Source organism: Corapipo altera, unplaced genomic scaffold (genome assembly GCF_003945725.1).
Source record: "Corapipo altera isolate COAL_440 unplaced genomic scaffold, ASM394572v1 45, whole genome shotgun sequence".
NCBI classification, from domain to species: domain Eukaryota; kingdom Metazoa; phylum Chordata; class Aves; order Passeriformes; family Pipridae; genus Corapipo; species Corapipo altera.
Genome location: NW_020884877.1, coordinates 2,420,587 through 2,440,927, shown reverse-complemented (window position 1 = coordinate 2,440,927; position 20,341 = coordinate 2,420,587). Strand labels below are relative to the sequence as shown.

The following is a 20,341-nucleotide window of genomic DNA, read 5'->3' as shown; positions in this document are numbered from 1 at the left end:
AGAGACCAACCCCCACCTTGCTACCCCCTCCTTTCAAGGAGTTGTAGAGAGTGAAGGTCCACATGACACAAGAGGAGGCAAAAGAAAAATTGCTTACTCTAAGTGTAGCTGGCCAAATTCTCAGCTGGTCTAAGCTGATGTCTCAAGTAGCCTCATACAAACTCACACTAAATGGGCTTTGGCCTCTTGCTTTACTCAGGTTAAAGCCAAACCACAGGAAAGCTTTTTCCTATCAATCCAAGGACAGTGATGAATCAGGCTATTGGGCAATTGCATTGATTTGCAGCCTGGTTAGGTATTAAGAGTAAATACATATTATTCACCTGGTTTGCCAAGGACGTGCAGTGCAGAGGTTCAGGGAGATGATCAGAATGTGCAAAAGGTCATTGCTCCTTTTGGCTTTGTATGCTCAGACCAGAAAATACATATTGCTTGGAACCTTACAGGACATGATGACAAAACACGGGCATTTTCAAAAAGCTGACGTTAATTTTTGGTTCAAAAGCTGTGTTGTATTTAAAGTTGGGCTGGTTTTTTTTTTTTTCTTTGCCCTAGAATCAGGTTGGTTGAGTGAGAGATAATACCCACTTTCAGAATAAGAGACCAAATCTGTAGCTCATCTGAGTTCCAGTAGCTGTGTTGGAAATCCTTGGCCTTATTCCAGTTTATATCAGCTGAAGCTTTGGCCTGGTGCATAACTAAACAACAAGATAACTAGATGGGATCTTGTAGAAAACAAGTTGCTTCTAGTCAGTCTCCACAAACTGATGAAGCAATGATACAGAATTCCATGCTCCCTCAGGCTAAAGCATTGCAGGCAACTGTAATACCAAAAAAAAATAACTGGCTTAAATTTTTGACTGGCCTGGAGGCTCAGATCTTCCATCAAGCAAAACCTGATTACCTCTCTTAAGAAATACAGTTAAAATTGTGTAGGTTGAACAACTTATAGTTATTAGCAAAGAAATATGTCTAAATCCCTGTTCTTAAACTCCACAGACCTGCTCCCTGGTACTGAATATCTGGTGAGAGTCTACAGTGTTTCCGAGCAACATGAGAGTGCACCTCTCTATGGAATCCAGAAAACAGGTACTTGGATGCATCCCAGGACATCCTTAATGCCATCCTTTAAGAATTCATTAATGAGACTTCTTAGCTCTTTTTTGTGTGTTGCCACCTTGTTGATGGGTCATCAGCTAGATGATCATCAAATGATAATCATCAAAAGCAGTGCAGATGCACATCTTGGGGAACACTAGGGAATTCTGTGTTTTCTATCTGAGAGCCATGACTGCCATTGTTTTTAAACTGTAGACCCTGGTGTGAATGTACCCTGAGAACAAGCCCAGGCAGAGCGTGTTGTATCTGTCACTGAGTCTGTCTTGTTCCATAACTGTGTAGCAGACTTTGCTGGTCATGTGCATTGTTTTTCACAGTGTTGTCTGTGTGTGCCACACACACTTTTCCTGCTGTCGCATTCCAGCGCTTATTTATCTCACTTGGATCCTGAACACACATTTGTTTAGTTCCACGGCTGAATAGCATTTGGTTTCTTACCTGGCAGTGTCATGGTACAGAGCTTAAGGAAACATGGCAGTGGTGATTACAAGAAGTAGCTCGTGGAGCTCAGTCTCTTGTCTCTTTGCGGCACCCAGGTCTCGATTCCCCCACTGGCCTTGACTTCTCGGATATAACTGCCAACTCCTTCACTGTGCACTGGATGGCTCCGCGCGCCGCCACCACAGGCTACAAGATCCGGTACCAACCGGAGCAGGGCGGTGGCAGGCCCAAGGAAGACCGTGTGCCCCCCTCACGGAACTCCATCACCCTCACCAACCTGCTGCCAGGCACCGAGTACGTGGTCAGCGTCATCGCCATCAACGGCAGGGAGGAGGGCATGCCCCTGGTCGGCCAGCAAACCACAGGTGAGCTTGGGAGAACGCTGCCTAAAAGTTACAGTGAGGGGTTTGAGTGTCCTCTAGTGAAGGAGTCACCGTTTAACCAGATCTTTCCTACCAGCTGGTGAAACTCGGCTCACAAGGAAGTACATGTGATGCTAAGGTAGGGCCTGGTTTATAAAAAGGTGGGAGGACCCATACTACTTTCAGACCAAGTCAGACCAATAGTTAGCAGAACTGTTTTCATTAAATCTGGTCCAATGCCAGGTGGTTTTTAACCAGATACATCACTTGTTGGTGTGTGTGCACACGGCTGAAAAGACACACAGATGAGTAGCAGAGGAGCACGGTAGGGTAGGTAGAGTATGTAGCTGATGTAAACTGTGTTTAAATTCTCCTTTCAATTCTCTTGTTTTTCTAGTGTCTGATGTTCCAAGGGACTTGCAAGTTGCCCCTGCTGGCCCGACCAGCCTTGTGCTTTCCTGGGATGCTCCTGCAGTGACAGTGAGATACTACCGGATCACGTATGGTGAAACAGGTGAGGGCAGGCAGCTACAGCCAGACACAGACCAGGAACTCCCTTCTGAGGCCTTAGAAAGCCACAGCAAATAGCAAAGGCAACTTTGGCTGTAGCAGACACAGAGGTGTCTTTTTTGCAGAAGAGCAAATAATTTTTTGTCTACCAAAAAGAGCATCTGGAGCACTCTAGTGATTTGAGAGGTGGTTCTGCTTGCATACTTCATTCTTTTCCTTGGGATCTCTGAAAAGGAATTTGACCCAACAACCATTGAAATCAACAGCGTCCTGCCTTCAACTTGATGCATATAGGATTGTCCTACTTTCTGTAATGATTTAAAATGTATACTTTGTAGATCCATTACATTTGTTTTTCCACAGGTGGAAGCAGCCCTGTGCAGGAGTTTACAGTGCCTGGCACCATGTCTACTGCCACCATCAATGGTGTCAAACCTGGTGTGGAATATACCATCACTATGTATGCTGTAACTGGCCGTGGAGACAGCCCTGCCAGCAGCAAGCCAGTCACTGTCACCTACAAAACAGGTGAGACCTCATTGAACCAAACAAGACACAAAAAAACCCCAAACCCTACAGCTTTGTGTTGGCTTATCCCTCCAAATGTGTTGCTGATCCCTGGTTTCTTTTAGAAGCCATGGGCTGTGTTGTGAGCCCATCAGTTTCAGTGGAGCTGCAGATCTTGGTGGCCCAGCATGATAATGACATGACACGGAAGGGGATCGTGGGCTTGGAGGAGGGAGATCCTGTGGAGTCCAAATGGGGATACAAGCAATGTTTGACTGCTCACTGCAGAGTGGGAATCCTGTTGGGCTTTCATATCATGGAGTCACTGCGGGCCTAACACTGGTGCTTCTGCTGTGCTGTGATCCTGATGAGACCTGACTTTCTAACTCCAAGACTGTCATCTCACTCCTCTTTTAGATATAACCTAATCATACTCCTGCTGTAGCTGCAGGTAAAGGCATTTAGTAGCCTTTAAAACAGCAAAAATCCTCAACTGATATTGATTTGAGGTCAGTCACCCGCACATCATGGTTAAGGCTTTTTTGGTCTGGGCTAGCATGAGGGACAAATAAGTAGCAACGTGTGTTTTCTAAGAAGTGCAACCTAGAAAAGAATGAGCAGAGTAAAATTCAGCCAGGAGACAACAGTGGGGGGAGGGTTTCCTTTACCAACATACTCAGAAAAAATATTTTTATTGCCTAGAAATAGACACACCATCCCAGCTGCAAGTCACCGACGTCCAGGACAACAGCATCAGCATCAGGTGGCAGCCTTCAACATCCCCAGTCACAGGGTATCGGGTGACAGCTGTCCCCAAGAAAGGACACGGGCCCACAAAAACTAAAAACGTCCCTGCAGGTAAGAGTGCATGTCACCTTCACCAGATCTGTAAGAATGTAAGAGGTGAACACTAAAATCTTTCACCTGCTTGTAGCTTTTTTGCCATCCTGCTGCCTTCAGTTGGGTCTCATTCAGAAGAAGCTAGGGCAGACTTTTTGCCCCAAAAGCTTTATATTTCTTTGACACCACTGGGCTGCAAGGGATTATTCTTAGCAATCTCAGTGTCTCTGAAAGGCACCTCCATTTCAAAGAAATGCCATTGGATTTTCTAGCTCCCAGCAGAGCTTCCTCTGAAATCCTTCTGAAGGCCACATAACGTGACCCTTGGTCATAGCACGGACTCAGTCACACACACTACAGGCTTGAGCTCGTTACTGTGGAACCTGCCAGGTCAGCTCTTGGGAACACAGTGCATTTTGTGGGATCAGCAGAGGTTAGCACTCAGGGATGCTTGTGATGCAGCTGGGGTGATGGCCAGTCTTATCCCAGAAAATGATGAAAGCTGTGTTGTACCTCCTGTGCTAACCTGCCCTTTCAGCTGTGGGGCCTTTGAGCGGGTGCCTTGCTGTGCCCTACAGAGCAGCATGGGGCAAGCTGAAGGCAAATTTGGTTTGTCAATCCCGTCTTGTTTTAATGACATTTATTCATGGTATGGCTTTTACAGGACCTTCATTCAAGGCTACTTAGAGCGCAGTTCTTTGCTGTTCTTTCTGACTAATGCTGTTTTTTCCTGCCAGATCAAACTCAGGTCACTATTGAAGGTCTGCAGCCCACAGTGGAGTACATGGTCAGTGTCTACGCTCAGAACCAGAACGGGGAGAGCCTGCCCTTGGTTGAGACAGCCGTCACCAGTACGTATTTCACTTCATGGGAGCAAAACAAGTGTTATCTGTCAAAGTCTGAACCTCCCATGCAGCACCACAGTCCCAGGGAAAGCAAAAGGCAGGGGCCTGCTCTCCAGGAGAATGCAAGGTGGTCTGCCCTGTGAGAAGTACTGTGCACTTAAGTTGCAGATGCTGGCACAAACACAGTCCCTCTGCCTCAAGCACTGGCAAAATGCAATTTCTTGCCCCCTCAAAATGCTGCGCTTCTGATTTTCTTTCACTAAAGCCATGAAGTCGTTTGGGGTTTCGTTTGCCATCAGCCAATCAGTGGGTAAAATGTGCAAAGATCTCCTTTGAGGAGCTAGGTGGCAAAGGTGATTGCTCTTGAGGGACTGGGCTGGGCTTGACAGCACTTTCCTGTGTGAAGAAGTAAGGGAAACCACATGAGTTGTTTCAAGAACTTGGGATGAAGCACTGCAGAGGAAAGGGCAGGTCAGTCCTGGAATTATTGTATCTGCTTGGATGAAACTGCTCTGGTCCTAAAGAGGACACAGGAGCGAACACGTGACTCAGGGGTATCTCTGATGTGAAGTGCCTTTTTAGGGACACCTTTGGGCTAGGGATTTGCCTGCATGTTAGTCCCTTTCTCAGGCTTGTATTCAAAACCATAACTCTGCCCCAAACATTACAAATTGTCCTGAAGACAACAGGAGCTTCTCCATAGCCTTGCAGAGATGGGAAGAGAGTCCACATCAATTTCAAATCAACAAATTCCTGGACAAAAATCACCTTTGCCAACTAGAAAATGTAGAAAATTGAAGACTAATACAACATGGCAAATAAGGAAATTGAAACCTTATAGAAAAGCATAATTTTGATCCAATATAAAAATAATATAGCAGATCCTCCCATTTTGTGTAACAGGTGGATATATTTCTGTGGTAGCCACTCCAGGCTTCTGTGAACAAGGCTCACTTACCCTGCTGTCTAGCACTGAATTCCCACCTTGCTGGGAAAATCTGATTAATTGGTCTAATTGGGAAGTGGGCCTAGCACCCAGCTGCACCTGTGGACATTCATTCCCTGTGCACTCAGTACAAAACTGAAAAGTTTGTTCCCACCTGATTTTAAAATATAATATACTGAGTAATTTTGCTTTCTTGATTAGTATGTTAATTGGGTATTAATTTATGAAAGAAAAACAGTGGGGCTGATTCTCCTTGGGCTGGCACTTTGCACAGCAGCTTATGACAGTGAAAGGCCAGTGCAGCATGAACCCCAACTTAGTCAGATGGGCTCTCTGGCTGCCTTTAGCACTAACAGCCACTTACATGGGAGAAATGGGCCTGAACATTCCCATTTCTTTTTCACTCTTGTCTACTTTAAGGTAGCTTAATGCTTTTAGAGTTGTATAAAAGGTGTTTTGGTCCCAAAGGGACTCAAAAATAGGTAAGGATTGGTGTCCTGGCTGCTTTGAAGGTGGCAGTACAAGTCCTTTTGGTTTCAATAAGGCCAAGATTGCCTTCCTGCTGTCTGGCACCCCCAAACTCAGCCTCATGGGTGTGAGCATGTGTGCAAGGTGCAGCACAGAGGAGAATCAAGTACCCCCTTGCCACGCAAAACTGAAAACTGCTTTGCATGTAATGGAAATGCTTTTTATTTTGCTCACACACGACCTGCTTTTTATCACATAACCTCTTACCGTTAATTTGCCTAACAGACATTGACCGCCCTAAAGGACTAACATTCACTGACGTGGATGTTGATTCCATCAAAATTGCTTGGGAAAGCCCACAGGGGCAAGTCACCAGGTACAGGGTGACCTACTCAAGCCCTGAGGATGGAATCCATGAGCTATTGCCGGCCCCAGGGGGCGAAGAAGACACTGCTGAGCTGCATGGCCTCAGGCCAGGTTCTGAGTACACTATCAGTATCGTTGCCATTTACGATGACATGGAGAGCCTGCCCCTCACTGGGACCCAGTCCACAGGTACACCTTCCACTACCCCCAGCAGGCCATGGCAGCAGGGGCTTCTGCCCCACTGGGTAACGTGTGCTTCCATGTGCACCTGGGAACCCCCGGGGCAGCCGAGGGGATGTGATTGCTCTTGAGACATGGCTCAGTTGGTGCCAGGGAGCTGGTTGAGAGCAGGGTCAGCCTGCAGATACACTGAGAAGGAAGGAAAGATAATAGGATTGGAGGAGTAGACTCTGGAGAAAGGAGGGGTGTGTGTCCAGTAGTGTCCTGTTCCTTGTCATGGAGCCTAATCTGTCGTGACCCACCCTCTCACAATGCTCTTGTCTTACCTTTGGGATGTGGGACACCTGGAATCAGAGGTGGTTGCCAGCAACAGAGAGATGAGGGCAGCTTTCCTCCCCCAGGGATCTTGGATGGGACCAAAGATCAGCAGGAAGAGCTAGAAGATTCCCTAACCCTCAGGTCTCACAGAGCCTCCAGCTCCTTCACTGGCACTGCCCTAAGGACCACGGCCCACGTGCATGCCCACACCCTGTGCTCACATCACCTCCACAAGGAGAGGACATGCTCCATTCAGGAGAGTCCCTTCTGTGCCAGGCTGATCCCCACCCCATGTAGAATGCGTTGAAAATTTCTTTGTGAAAAAGGAAAAGGAAGCTAATTGCTTGCAATAAAATTGCTTCCAGCAATATGGAATCCATTGCCAAGCTTCCAGCATTACCAGATGTGCCTTTATTACACGGGTAGCACCTGTGTAATAAAGGTCTGCTGTTCATTTGTGGATGAAAAGTTGGTGCTATAATTCCAGAGGTGAAATGAAGACAGTGTTTCCCAGTGTACAGATTGCTATGCTAAACTGCAGCAAAGAGCTGTATTGATGAAACAGCTGGCTGACTACCTGCTAGAAATGCAAATCTAGGACTTCTTCAAATCCACCCTCTGTGGTTTACCTTTTGTGGGATGTTCAAAAGCATATTTGAAGTCATTCAAGACTTTCCATTGACTCTCATGGGCTTTAGATTGAGTTCTGAGCAAAGCAAGAAGGGAGATTCCACTTTATAAAACTGGAAAACTTCACAGCAATGTGCTATAGTGGGCACTGTGGTAAGGGATATTTTTCCTCTGTTTACAGCCCATGGATTACCAACAGTAAGGCAAGAAAACACTTCAATGGATGCTCCTTCTTTTATGCAAACATTTGTTTATAAGGATATCAGATATGTTAGCTCATGAACAGGCTCTTGTGTGATGAGCCTTATGGCCACCACAGCTCTGCTTTTCCATTGCCTTGCTCTCTGTGTAGTAATTTACACTTGTGTAAGTGGCTGTAAAATGCTTCCCCTCTACATTTGCAGTATTTTTATATCCTCTCTGCAATTCCTGAGCCTTCTTCCTACTTACTTATGTAAATCATCATGAACAGATAGGGGCAAGTGAAGCAGGACTAAACTATGAGCTGTGGGCTGAGAAGCAGAGACTGGCGGAATAATTAAAACAGACTGGCCTGCTGTAGATTTAAACACCTCCCAAAGCCTATAGGTTATATCACAGCAAATGTCATTGCTCTCTTAACTTCAGGGCCTGAAGCATCAATATCTCCTTATTTCTGCTGGAAAGTGTTATGTAGATTTGAGAGTCTCCTCCTGAATACCATGTCCCCTTCCGTGGTGCTTTACGCCTGTGCTTGCAGAGGGCACACCACTTTCCTGGCCTAAACCTGTCTCACGTTCGGGAGAGAAGACTGTTTTATCCAAGACTGTCTTTTTTTAAACTAACCGTGGGCCAATTTGGATTTTTGCAGCAATTCCACCTCCAACAAACCTGAGGTTCACTCAGGTAACTCCCACCAGTCTCACGGCCACCTGGAGCGCACCCAACGTTCGCCTCACTGGCTACAGAGTCAGAGTGAACCCCAAGGAAAAGACCGGGCCCATGAAAGAAATCAACCTTTCTCCAGACAGCACATCCGCAGTCGTGTCTGGATTGATGGTAACTCTTTTCTTTGTGCTGGGAGGAGGAGGTGTTAGGAGAACTTGAAGCAATTTCCAATTCCTGGGTCAGGAACTTCAGTTGGAGCAGAACATTACAACTCCTAAGGGTCTGACTGAAGCTGGTGGCTCGTCAGACTGCAACTATTCCTCACTGTAGTTTTGTAAAAGGCAAGTAATTGGCCTGCTGGATCTGCATTCTTCCTCATCTCCCAGCACAGAGGGACTGGATGCCTTAATCAAATGCAAATTACCAGGTTCACAATCAAGAGTAACCCAGTAAAATGCTTTTACTCATCTCTCACAAAAGAGGTCAAGTAAAGTGATCTAAGGCAGGGGTTTTCAAGCTGTGATATGGGAGCTCTGGCAGTCTCTTTCCTATTTTTAAGACATCTGCAAAATGTAAGTTAAAAATGCAGGTCTTTTGTGAGTAGGCTTAAATTTGCTATATAGCCATCTTCTCCACTGGAAACATTTCAGGAGTTCCTGAACTGGAAAAGGTTGAAAATCACTGCTTTATGGTTCCTGCAATCTTAAAAAGCTACTGATCTGTTTTTAAGGAGTTTTATGAATCATTTTCAAAAATGAGCCTTAAAAAACATTCTAATCTAAGTGGGCTCATGGTCTGATGGAGTCAAGGACAAAAAAACCCACACTATAACTTCCACTGTTCTTTTATTCACAGCAAGAGCCACCTTATCATTGTAAATGGCATCCATTAACCCTGGGAAAAATAGGAGGGAAATTATGTGTTTTTTTCCTGAAGAATCATCTTTGAAGCACAGATTCCAAGACGAGGGATGATGAATAAGCTTTTTCCTGGATTTCTTCTGCTCCTGAGTGTGTTCATGTGCACTACTAGTATTACCAGCAGCACTGTTTATCAGGGTCCATGTCTACTCTTTTATTACAGCTGGAAATAATTAGAATTATCCCATCAATCCATCCCTGATTTGAGTTATTTTAAGGTTTCATACTTCAGTGACTGAGAAATGTGGCTCCACCAAACCCTGAAGGAGGGCAGGAGCATTTCCCCTGTGCTAGTTCCTTCTCCTAACACTGTGTAACCTTGTTCATTCTAGGTAGCAACCAAGTATGAAGTGAGTGTGTATGCCCTGAAGGACTCCCTGACCAGCCGGCCAGCCCAGGGGGTGGTCACCACTCTGGAGAGTAAGTAGTGACCCTCCCCCAGTGACCAGTTAGTCCTGTGTGGATGCAGAGGCCGGGATCCTGCTCTGTGTTGGAAGCAGGCTGTGTACAAAGCTCTACAAGCACTTGGCTGATAGGATTCACAGTCCCTGCTGTACTGACAGGGCATCTTTTCCTCCTGGTGCAGATGTTAGTCCCCCTCGCAGGCCCCGTGTGACAGATGCCACCGAGACAACCATCACCATCACCTGGAGAACCAAGACTGAGACCATCACTGGCTTCCTGGTTGAAGCTGTCCCAGCCAGTGGCCAGAACCCCGTTCAAAGGACCATCAGCCCTGAAGTCAGGAGTTACACTATCACTGGTAAGTGGGGGCTTCTGCAGGTGCAGGCCCTACCCGGGGCATATCAGATTCCTGGATTATAATTGAATTTCCTTGAGGAGAAATACTGCAGGAACAAAAGCAAGGAAAAAATATGAGTTATAAAGACCAGTCTCTAAGAAGAGATTGTTGAAAGACATTCTGATGGCCCTTTTGGATGGATTAGCTAACATTTACGTTTCAATCTCATTTTAGGCTTGCAGCCTGGCACTGACTACAAGATCTACCTTTACACTCTGAACGAGAATGCACGCAGCTCTCCAGTAGTACTTGATGCCTCCACTGGTAATGATCTTGTCTGACTTTTCTGCTCATGTTGACACATAGTAACCACATATGGTCAATTAGGAGTTGCCTGTATCTGATCACATTCAATGTTTACTGTGACTTAGAGCAATAGGTTTTACTCCTGAGTTTGAGAAGGGTGTCAAGCAGATAGTAAAGAATCTGCTGGTCTTTACTGCGTTTGACTTTTTTCCTTTCGTTTTCCCCCAGCTATCGATGCTCCTTCTAACCTGCGCTTCCTTACAACCACGAGCAACTCCATCCTACTTACCTGGCAGGCTCCCCGAGCCAAGATCACTGGCTACATCATCAGATATGAGAAACCTGGCTCACCTGTCAAGGAGGTTCTGCCTCGCCCTCGGCCCGGCACCACCGAGGCCACTATTACTGGTAACCGTTTTGTCTGGGAGCTCTTCATCTGAAACAGCTAAATTTGAAGAGAAAGGGAAGGCAGAATTATAAAATGTGTTGTTGGTCAGATAATAGAAAGAGACAGTTTTGTTCCCTTATTGTCGTTTCCAATGCCAGACAGTGGTTTTATGACCACACCTGTCCTGCAACACATTAGTCTTCACTGATCATTCAGCCACCACAACCGAACAATCCAGATGTTCGTTTCTACTGTCACCACAGTTGTCATCCTTTCAAGGAAAAAAGGCTCTGACTGTGGCACCCTGCCAGTCACACCTGCTGGGCTCATTATGTCTGGGTCTGTGATCCCAGCTGACATGGTCAGATTTCAGACTTGCTCTGAGAAACAGGAGGCTGAACTCTCTTGTCCTCCCTGAAAACCTCAGATCTAAAATGCACACACCCAAGCTGTAGCCATTACCCACCTCTCATTCTGCCTCAGATCTCACACATAATCATAAAAGAAAAGCAACTCTTCATTTTAAGGTGGTTTTATGTCATTCCTCCCTCCCTAGGTTTGGAACCAGGTACTGAATACATCATCTACATCATTGCAGTGAAGAACACTCAGAAGAGTGAACCACTGGTTGGCAGAAAAAGGACAGGTAAAACAAAGCTCTGGATTGGTGTGTGCCAACAGGAGATGATGTTTTCCAGTTGTGTAATAGAATGTCAGGACTGAAATGATAATGGTTTTTAAAATATGCTGTTCACACCACTCACACCATGTCTTTTTCTATTGAGTCAAATAGGCTTTGTAAGAAGGTTTTTCTTTCTAGGATGCAGGAGGTACAATTCTGAAATTACATTAATTGCGTTTAGCTGTGCTTGAACGCTAAGAACAGAACAATATGCTTGGTGCTGGATTCTTGCCTGGGTACCTACTTGATAATTAAGTTAGAGTTGACACTCACATTACTGCCTAACACATGATGGCATCAAATGCAGAAACCATTCATTTGTTACCCGTTGCATTTCCTTACTCTGCAACCTTCACAGTATGAGACTGAGATACCTGTAGCAAGCAAAATACCAGCTAGGTATCCAAATGTGACCAAGGAGCTAATTTCTTCCTGCATACCAGTGATTCCTCTTAAACTGATAACCTGTGACTATCATTTGTAATCATGTATAATTTCTTCTCAATTTGAGCAGTGGTGGTGGCTTCTTTGGGTTCCAGTGTTCAAAATTGTTGCTCAGCTGTATAAAAGCTTCATACCGACACACTTCTTATGCCTATGTATGAAAGATGTACATATACAGTATAAAAATATATAGAGAGAAATTAACTTTACAGTCACAATGAGGTCATAAAAAGTGTGTTGCATGCTGGGATGATTGCTAGTATTTGCTGCTTGGAGTGGTGTACAGTACCCACTGCAGCTGTTTAATTTGCCATTGTTGATTTGCACGCTTGGCTTTATGACTCCAACTTTTCTTTGGCCAGATGACCTCCCCACATTGATTACCAGACCACACCCCAACCAGCCTGACATCCTGGACGTGCCTTCCATTGACGAGGGGACCCCCTACATCACAAACAATAGGTATGACAATGGAAATGGTATCCAACTTCCAGGCACCTCTGGGCACCCACAGACAGTAGGACACCAGGGCCAGCAGGTCTTCTTTGAGGAGCATGGCTACAGGCGACCTGTACCCACCACAGCCACTCCCCTCAGGCCGGGCTCGAGGCGGCCACTGCCCAATGTGGACGAGGCCATCGAGATCCCGGGCTACCAGGTGCCCATCATCGTGGAGCCTTCCTACCCTCATTCCCGCGGGCCCCGGCGCAACGACACCACGGGCCAAGAAGCTCTTTCTCAGACAACCATCTCCTGGAGGCCGCTGCTGGAGAGCTCTGAGTACATCATCTCCTGTCAGCCCATCAGCCAGGACGAGGATACACTGCAGGTAACTGGGCTGTCCGGGCAGAGCCTCGCCTGTGGCAGCACATTCCCTTGGGAGAGCAGTCCCTTCGCTGTGCTAAGGGAGTGCCAGTCAGAATTAGCTTGAAGAGTTTCTTTTAACACATCGCTGAGACCAGGAAGGATAAATGCCTCCCTCCTCTCCTTCATGGAAAAGGCTACAGGATAAAATGGCTAAACCAGAAAGCCTTGAGTCAGGGAACTGAGTAGGAGTTTCAAAGACTGAGGTGCTGCTTCTCCAAGCCAAAGACTCCTCCTATATCTCCCTTCTGTTTCCCTGAAATGGCAGTAATAACATTCCCCTCATGATCTATAGTCCAGAGTAGGCAAGTTTAACTTGGTATTGTTTGAAGTTCTCAGAACATCTGAGAGGAATGGTCTGGCTCCAAGATGGTCATAGAGGTCAGTCTAAACCACTCTTTCCTGTGAGAGAGGTAGCACCTAAAGGGTGTTCACTCCTCCCTTTCCAGTGACCTGGCATTGTCTCTTGTTGCAGTTCAGGGTTCCTGGCACTTCCTCCAGTGCCACACTCACGGGTCTTACAAGAGGGGCCACCTACAACATCATAGTGGAAGCCCTGAAGGATCACCGGAGACAGAAGGTGCTGGAGGAGGTGGTCACAGTTGGCAATACTGGTAAGGAAAAGCCTTACAGAGTCTGGGTGAACCTGTGCTGTCCCTACCTCATTTCCTTTACTCAAGGCAACCTACCTGGTACCCAGGCTTGAGAGTAGATCAGGAAGGAAAACTTTTCCGGTAAGGAGAGTTTCTGTAGCAGGACACTGGGACAAGTGATTTGTGAGGTCCACTGGTTTGGAATAACTGACTGTGGGACTAGAGCTATTCTGATCTGCTGTCTAATCGCAAACAATGTGCTTTGATGCTCCACAAACTCCTCAAGGCTCAGTGCCCAAGAGAGAGACTAAGAGAGCTGCTATTTGCTCCTCTTGAAGGAAGTCTGGGATCACGCTGGAGTTGCAGATTCCTGCCCGGCTGCTTAACTGCCCTGTCAAGTCACTTCCCACTGCTGCTGTTATCCAGCAGCCCTGTAGACCATCCCAAAGGCAGGTCTGGCAGCAGGGCAGGCTGCCCACAGAGATGCTGATTAAGCATCAACAGGCAGCATTTAGAAGCCATGTGACCAACCACAAGTACTTGTGGTCTGAGACAGCACTTCCCACAGCTGGAGAGCCCAGAGCCCACACACACCCTGTGGGACCTGGGGCTGGTCAACAGCCCTCTTCTCCTCCTGTGTGTATTTTGAGGTGAAAAAGAAGAGGAGGAGAGGAAACGAAGAGATAAGGGTTTATTTTCTCCATCCATTCAGTCTCTCCATGCAGCTTCCTACTGCCTCCACCTCCCTTGGAAATAAAGCTGTTTTTCTGCTTTTAGCACCCCAGTCTGTCCTAGACTGAACCAAGACCATTAACTCTTGATCATCACACGCTGAACTGGTGGTTGTAAAACACCCACCTGCCAGTCAGGGCACACACCTAAGGTGAAAAATCACTGTCCAACAACATTGTCTGCTCTCCTTCTCCCACGCCCCTGCCAAGAGCTGGAACCTGCAGCGCCCCAAAAAAGTGCACATGCACCTACCAACCCCTGTTATCCCCAGCATCAGACAGCACATTTCCCTTAAAAACAGGCAGAGTCAGGTTGTTGCTCTCCAGCAGCAAATGCAGAAACTCACACTTACTTGAGATTTGGCAAATAAAAAAACTGGCATGAAGGCTATTTTCTCAATCATTCAACTGCTGTGACACATGCAAATGGAAAACGAATCCCAGGGAGTCTGGACTGCTGACAGAAACATCAAGTACATGCCCATGGGGCAGCTCCATTACTGTCAGGGGATTATAAGAAGAAAAAAAGTGTCTATTCAGTGAAAATCGTTCTGAGTTTCGGTAGTTCCTATTGCTGAGTGTGATGAGTGTTTCTTCTCTTTTTTTTTTTTTTTTTTTTTTTGTTGCAGTGTCTGAAGGACTAAACCAGCCAGCTGACGACACCTGCTTTGATACTTACACTGGCTCCTTCTATTCCATTGGCGAGGAATGGGAGCGCTTATCTGAAACGGGCTTTAAACTCTGGTGCCAGTGTTTAGGCTTTGGCAGTGGCCATTTCAGATGTGATTCTTCTAGTGAGTAGCTTGCTTTTAACCACCCCCATCTCCATTCTCCCTGAGCACTAGTGGCATGTTTGACAGAACCAGCCTGATCCAAACATGAGGCAAAGGAATGCAGGATCCGAAGTATTTAAACCAAAGCAATGTTTTGCATCATGGGAAGTGATGGAAAACTTTGGTTGCCTCTGAGCTGTGCAGCTTACCTAGTATTGCCATTCACTGCACCAGCAAGGATCAACGTTGTACTGATAAATTAATTTTCACTCAAGTTAAATGTTTGTTTTATTTCCCCTACCCTTGCCAGGCAAGGTAATATGTAAAAGTGAGATAGGCAAGACACCCAAGTGACAGTGTCCGAGTAACCCTTTGAAACAACAGCTTTGAATATCAAGTTGGGGTTGGATCTTCATCTCCTGATTGTACACATTGTTACAGTGGGCCAGACAGAAGTGGTGTGGATTTCAGTGGGTGTTACAGCCAGTCTGGTTTGCAGTGCAGACAGCCTTTGCAAAGCATCCTGCAAAACCAGTTTTCTAATTTTCTAATGCTTCTGCCCAGGGCACTAAGTTTTATTCTTTGTAGGACTGTGGTTTACATGGAAAAGTGTCAAACTTGATGTAAGGGAATGGAACAAAAGTCTGTGATTAAGCAGTTTAACACAACACATACCCAACTAATTGAAATTAGGCTTTTAAATTGTGGGATAAGCTCAGCAAAGAGGATATTTCTGCAATTTGCATAGGCTCAGAGGAGTGACTGCAGGAAAGACTCTTATTTTACAGGATTAATATTTATATGTGATTATATGATACACATGGCTTACCCATTGTGTCTTGCAGCCTCTGTGATACAGTTTATACTGGGTATTTTCTCAAAAAAAAGAGTATTTAAAATATTTTTCTCTTTCTTCCTGCCCCGTGTCTATTAAATTCCCTTTCATTTCTCTTCCTTCCCTGTTAACCAACCCTCCTCTCCCTCTCCCCACTCTTTGTCACATCCTACCTACTCTTTTCCCAAGAGCCTCTAGCCATTTCCCAGAGCTGAAACAGTCCTCAGCAGTTTTAAAAACTGCAGGATCTGAACCCATTTCCTCCTTGGGACTTACATGAGGCAAAAATATTCCTTCTCTTGCCCTTTTGTTGGCTCCTGAGACAATGCCAACCTGTTTCCCTCCTGCTGTGCCACTGCAGCATGTGGGATAACTCCTGCTTCTTGTTGCTCTGCCTCCCCCAGAGTGGTGCCATGACAATGGAGTGAACTACAAGATTGGGGAGAAGTGGGACCGGCAAGGGGAGAACGGCCAGATGATGAGCTGCACCTGCCTGGGGAATGGAAAAGGAGAATTCAAGTGTGAACCTCGTAAGTCTCTTTGTGATGTTCATTTGAGCTCCCATTCAGCATCTTAGGGCTGTCCCCATTAACTTTTTGTCCTGATATGCAAGCAGCATATCAGTGTGTCTGATTCAGGCTGGACTGGTGACACCTTCAGTCTGTTCTCACAAGGGCTGAAGACATAAATCTCATATTCCTGAGCTTGAAAAGAAGAAAACTCTCTCTTGTGAGCTCAGGTTACAGCACACTCAGCCCTGCCTGCCTGTGGCCCTGGAGCTGCACACCAGGGACATGTCACTGCACTGAGTGGTGTGGATCACCCCAGGTGGACTCTTCTGCAGGGCCTGTGGCTTGAAGCTCCTCTGGACTTCATGCTGTGATTTAAAGTGCATTGCTCTTGTCAGGCCAATAGCCTCACGTTCTAGTTAAAAGTGTCTCTGGAGCTATAAAAATGACTGATGTTCCCCTGCCAGTCCGTGAGCCTCTGATCAGACACGGAGAGTGCACTGGCCATGGGCTCCCCTCTCATCAGCAAGCTGCTCTAAGAATGCTTAAAGCCAAGCACAGGCCCCACAGTGAGCTCTGCCTGTTCCTCCACAGATGAGACGACGTGCTACGACGATGGGAAGATGTACCAAGTTGGAGAGCAGTGGCAGAAGGAGTACTTTGGGGCCATCTGCTCCTGCACTTGTTATGGAGGACAGCAGGTAAGGAGCAGGGATGTGGTGAGCTGAACATAGGGAATGGAGAGAGAGGCTGTGCAGGGGTGCAGTTCTAAGACTGCTGGGTTTTAGGTCATGGAAAGGGCCAAAACAGGCCCATGTAAGAAAAATAATTAGTAGGAGAGCTTAAGTATTTGCTATCAGGGGCTGTGTGGTATAACATAGGAGCAGCCACACTGGTGTTGGTGGCTCTGTAGGCACATGTATGAATGTGGATGAATTAATGGCTTTTAAGCTGAAGGAGGGTAGATCTAGATTAGATATTAGGAATGAATTCTTCCCTGAGAGGGTGGTGAGGCCCTGGCACAGGCTACCCAGAGAAGCTGTGGATGATGCCCATCTCTGGAAGTGTCCCAGGCCAGGTTGGACGGGGCTTGGAGCAACCTGGGCTAGTGGAAGGTGTCCCTGCCCATGGCAGGGGAGTGGAATGAGGTGATCTTTAGGGTCCCTTCCAAGCCAACCCCTTCTGTGATTCTGTGAGTCCTGGCAGCTCCTTGGCCCTCCCACCAGTGGGGTGTGACTGGTATGTTGTGTCCTTGCAGGGCTGGCGCTGTGACAACTGCCGCAGACCCAGCGTGGAGGTGGCCCCCGAGGGCTCTGCTGGCCACACCTACACACAGTTTACACAGAGATACCACCAGGCCACGAACACCGTGAGTACCCCTTCCTTCTCTGCCCTGTCTTACCGTGAGCCTGGTCTCTGGCACAGCTCCGGGGGGTCCGTGCAGAGCCGAGGGTGAGAGGAGCTGCAGCTTCTGCTTGGTCAGGGGTGCATGAGGGCACTGAGCCAGCACCGCACAGCACATCTGCATGAGCCCACCCTCCACACACACTCAGTGCAGGGTCCGGTTGCATGCTCCGAGGTGGGAGTGCATGGAGAGATTCCCAAGCCTTCCCTTGCTGCCGTGAGCCAACCGTGCGCTTTGTGCTGGGAAAACCGAACAGCAACAGTTCCCAGCCCAAAGCACGGCAGGGCCGTGTCCGTCCTCCCAGGATGGAGCACTAACCGATTTCCTTCCCTCCCGACAGAACGTGAACTGCCCCATTGAGTGTTTCATGCCCTTAGATGTACAGGCAGACACACAGCAGCCACGGGGAAAGTAACAGCGAGCGACACTCCTGGCGGCAATGGCAACAGACAAACCAAAGCATAAATACCCATGTGCCACGGTCACCATCCAAACTGGAGGGATGCTAGCAAATCTGCATCTTCTGAGAATGGCCCTCTGCTCTGGAGCCATTTTCCCAGCTTAAGCTCAACTCACAGCTTCTCCAAGCGCCACTCTTGGAGTGTTTCAGACTTTTCTCATGATTGATAGTGATTGTCTTGGTTCTGCCCAAGGTGTTGAATACCAGTCAATATTTTCAAATTTAAAGGAAAAAAAAAAAAGCGAGGGGTGGGGAGGTTCTAAATCACAAATTTGGTGGGGGATCAAAATATTGAGGGTGAGGGAGGGTGTAGAAATTCAAGGTTCCCGTGCTATGCAAAGAACATTTGAGTACATTACTGAGGTTTAGGGATAGGAAAGTCCACCAAACACTTCTGCTTTCACATAAGCGTGCAGCCAGCAATAAGATAGGAACAGCAAATCCAATCACTGTGATATTTAAAATATGCACAGTCCTAGTCCTTTCTCAATGATCCTAGTATTTTTCTAGCCTGTATCTTTATATCTCATACCGTTATTTATCAGTTTTGTTCCCCTGACCTTCAAGTGTTTTTATATGGGAATAAAATGTATTGAGGACACTTAGTATGCAGTTGACAAAGAGGAATTTGGTGTAATTATGATCAGTGATTATTTTTATACTGTAAGTGCCAAAGCTTTACTACTGTGGAAAAGAAAAAAACAACTCTTTTAATAAAAAGATTTACAAACCAGACACATAGTTTAAGTGATTCTCTTTGCTACCATGGAATTTAGGATGAAGATGATTATGCAGAGCGGGATTATGCAGAGCGAGATTACTCTGAGCGGGATTATTCAGAGCTGGAGTAAGAGTGCCTTGACACAAGATGGACCAAACACCCCAAGGAAGCATGAAGTAAACCTCAAGAGAATATTGGTAGAGCAGCTTGTTACTTAAAGGCTTGCAGCTGCACCCCCTGCCCCTGTAGAGCGCAAAGACAGTGAGTAGGTACAGGCTTGCTTTGGGGCAACAGCGGGAAGGGAGGGAAAGGAAAAGAGTCCCTGCTTTGCACGTAAACTGAGATGTAGCAATGGTTCTAATCCAGCCAGACACCTACATACCTAGAATTAAATAAGCTTTCAGTGGTTGAGTTGCCAAAAGGAGCGAGACCGTCCAAACCTGTGATGTTGGATGTGTTCAAGGATTCAGAGCCCAGCAGGGGACAGGCAGCACCTTCGTCCCTGCCTGTGCCTTACGGGCCCCTTTCACATCTCCTGTGCTTCTACCTCATGGGACAGGGAGGGAGGTGAATGAAAAATTCCCCTCAAAACCCTTTTTAAAAGAAAGCCAGTCTTCTTTAGAGTGAACCAAGTCAGCACTGAGTCCCTTTCGCTTGTGCTGCCAATGCTGCCCATGCCTGTCCAGCCTTTGCAAACGCAGAGCAGGGTCAGGAAAGGTCCTGCCGCGATTCCTTGGCCCCATTCCCGCCTGGCTGCACACGCACTGTACTGCTCAAGGCAATGGGATTCTCTGCACTGAATAAAGCATCGAATGAAAAGAGAATTTGGCTCCTTGACATGCAGAACACACATGGCACTTGCCTTCAGGGATTGCTATACATAGAACAACCCAAACATTTACAGAGTGTGATGACTGCAGCAGCAATCAGCTGTCCCACCAGTGCTCCAGAGCCAAATGAGCCCCTAAAATACAGGAGATCTAAAACTGCCTAGACAGAGATGCACAGAAGAATACTTTCCCATTAAACTAGATTGCTATTTGGTTTTCCCAAGTGAGGGCTACATATTTTGGACCAGAGACCAATTGCAAAGATCCCTCTATAGTCACTTTGTCACTAAGTAATTCATTCACTTCATGGACACACAAGAATTACCCAGCAGAAAAGGAGTCCACCTCACCTCTGCACTCCAATGTCACAGCTCTTGTAACAGCAGCAAACACCTCCCCCTCCCCACAGGAACCATTTCAAGATAAAATGGTTTAAACAGCCCATTTTCCCAAGCTCCCTGTAGAGGCTTGTCCATGCCTTAAACACACAAAGGTTTACACTTGATAATTTCTGGATATTTTTACATTGCCGATAATTTATTTTTAACATTCAGTAGTGCAGTGCTGGGTATTTTGTCACAGCTACATCTATTTTCATCCCCTTTGAAAAGCACTAGCAGAGTGCAGCACAGAGGGCGTGGTACCTGTGAGATCCAAGGTCTAAACGATACATCACCTTCTGGAAACCACCAGCAACACCAGGAACCAAGGTTTTTGAGGGTTCCCATCCTTCCCCCAG

At 46.7% G+C, this 20,341-nt stretch overlaps 1 protein-coding gene across 6 annotated transcripts in view; it reads left to right on the top strand.

Moving 5' to 3' along the window:
- The window catches only part of FN1 (fibronectin 1), a 53,266-nt gene extending 33,670 nt beyond the window's left edge, over positions 1–19,596 (top strand). For 2 of the 6 annotated variants that reach the window (XM_027636705.1, XM_027636711.1), the window contains 20 exons: positions 1,000–1,089; positions 1,656–1,925; positions 2,320–2,436; positions 2,796–2,960; positions 3,642–3,797; positions 4,517–4,630; positions 6,324–6,593; positions 8,383–8,570; positions 9,652–9,739; positions 9,906–10,082; positions 10,296–10,385; positions 10,596–10,775; positions 11,312–11,401; positions 12,244–12,710; positions 13,221–13,359; positions 14,699–14,863; positions 16,082–16,207; positions 16,781–16,887; positions 17,445–17,555; positions 17,932–18,786. In XM_027636705.1, coding sequence (XP_027492506.1) covers positions 1,000–1,089; positions 1,656–1,925; positions 2,320–2,436; positions 2,796–2,960; positions 3,642–3,797; positions 4,517–4,630; positions 6,324–6,593; positions 8,383–8,570; positions 9,652–9,739; positions 9,906–10,082; positions 10,296–10,385; positions 10,596–10,775; positions 11,312–11,401; positions 12,244–12,710; positions 13,221–13,359; positions 14,699–14,863; positions 16,082–16,207; positions 16,781–16,887; positions 17,445–17,555; positions 17,932–18,006 — 3,185 coding nt within the window. In that variant the 3' untranslated portion in view covers positions 18,007–18,786. Of the gene's footprint in view, positions 1–999; positions 1,090–1,655; positions 1,926–2,319; positions 2,437–2,795; positions 2,961–3,641; positions 3,798–4,516; positions 4,631–6,323; positions 6,594–8,382; positions 8,571–9,651; positions 9,740–9,905; positions 10,083–10,295; positions 10,386–10,595; positions 10,776–11,311; positions 11,402–12,243; positions 12,711–13,220; positions 13,360–14,698; positions 14,864–16,081; positions 16,208–16,780; positions 16,888–17,444; positions 17,556–17,931; positions 18,787–18,827 lie in introns of those variants that run through there. The other 4 variants (XM_027636709.1, XM_027636706.1, XM_027636708.1 and 1 more) reach the window with 4 other exon arrangements.
- The last annotated feature ends 745 nt before the right edge of the window (positions 19,597–20,341 follow it).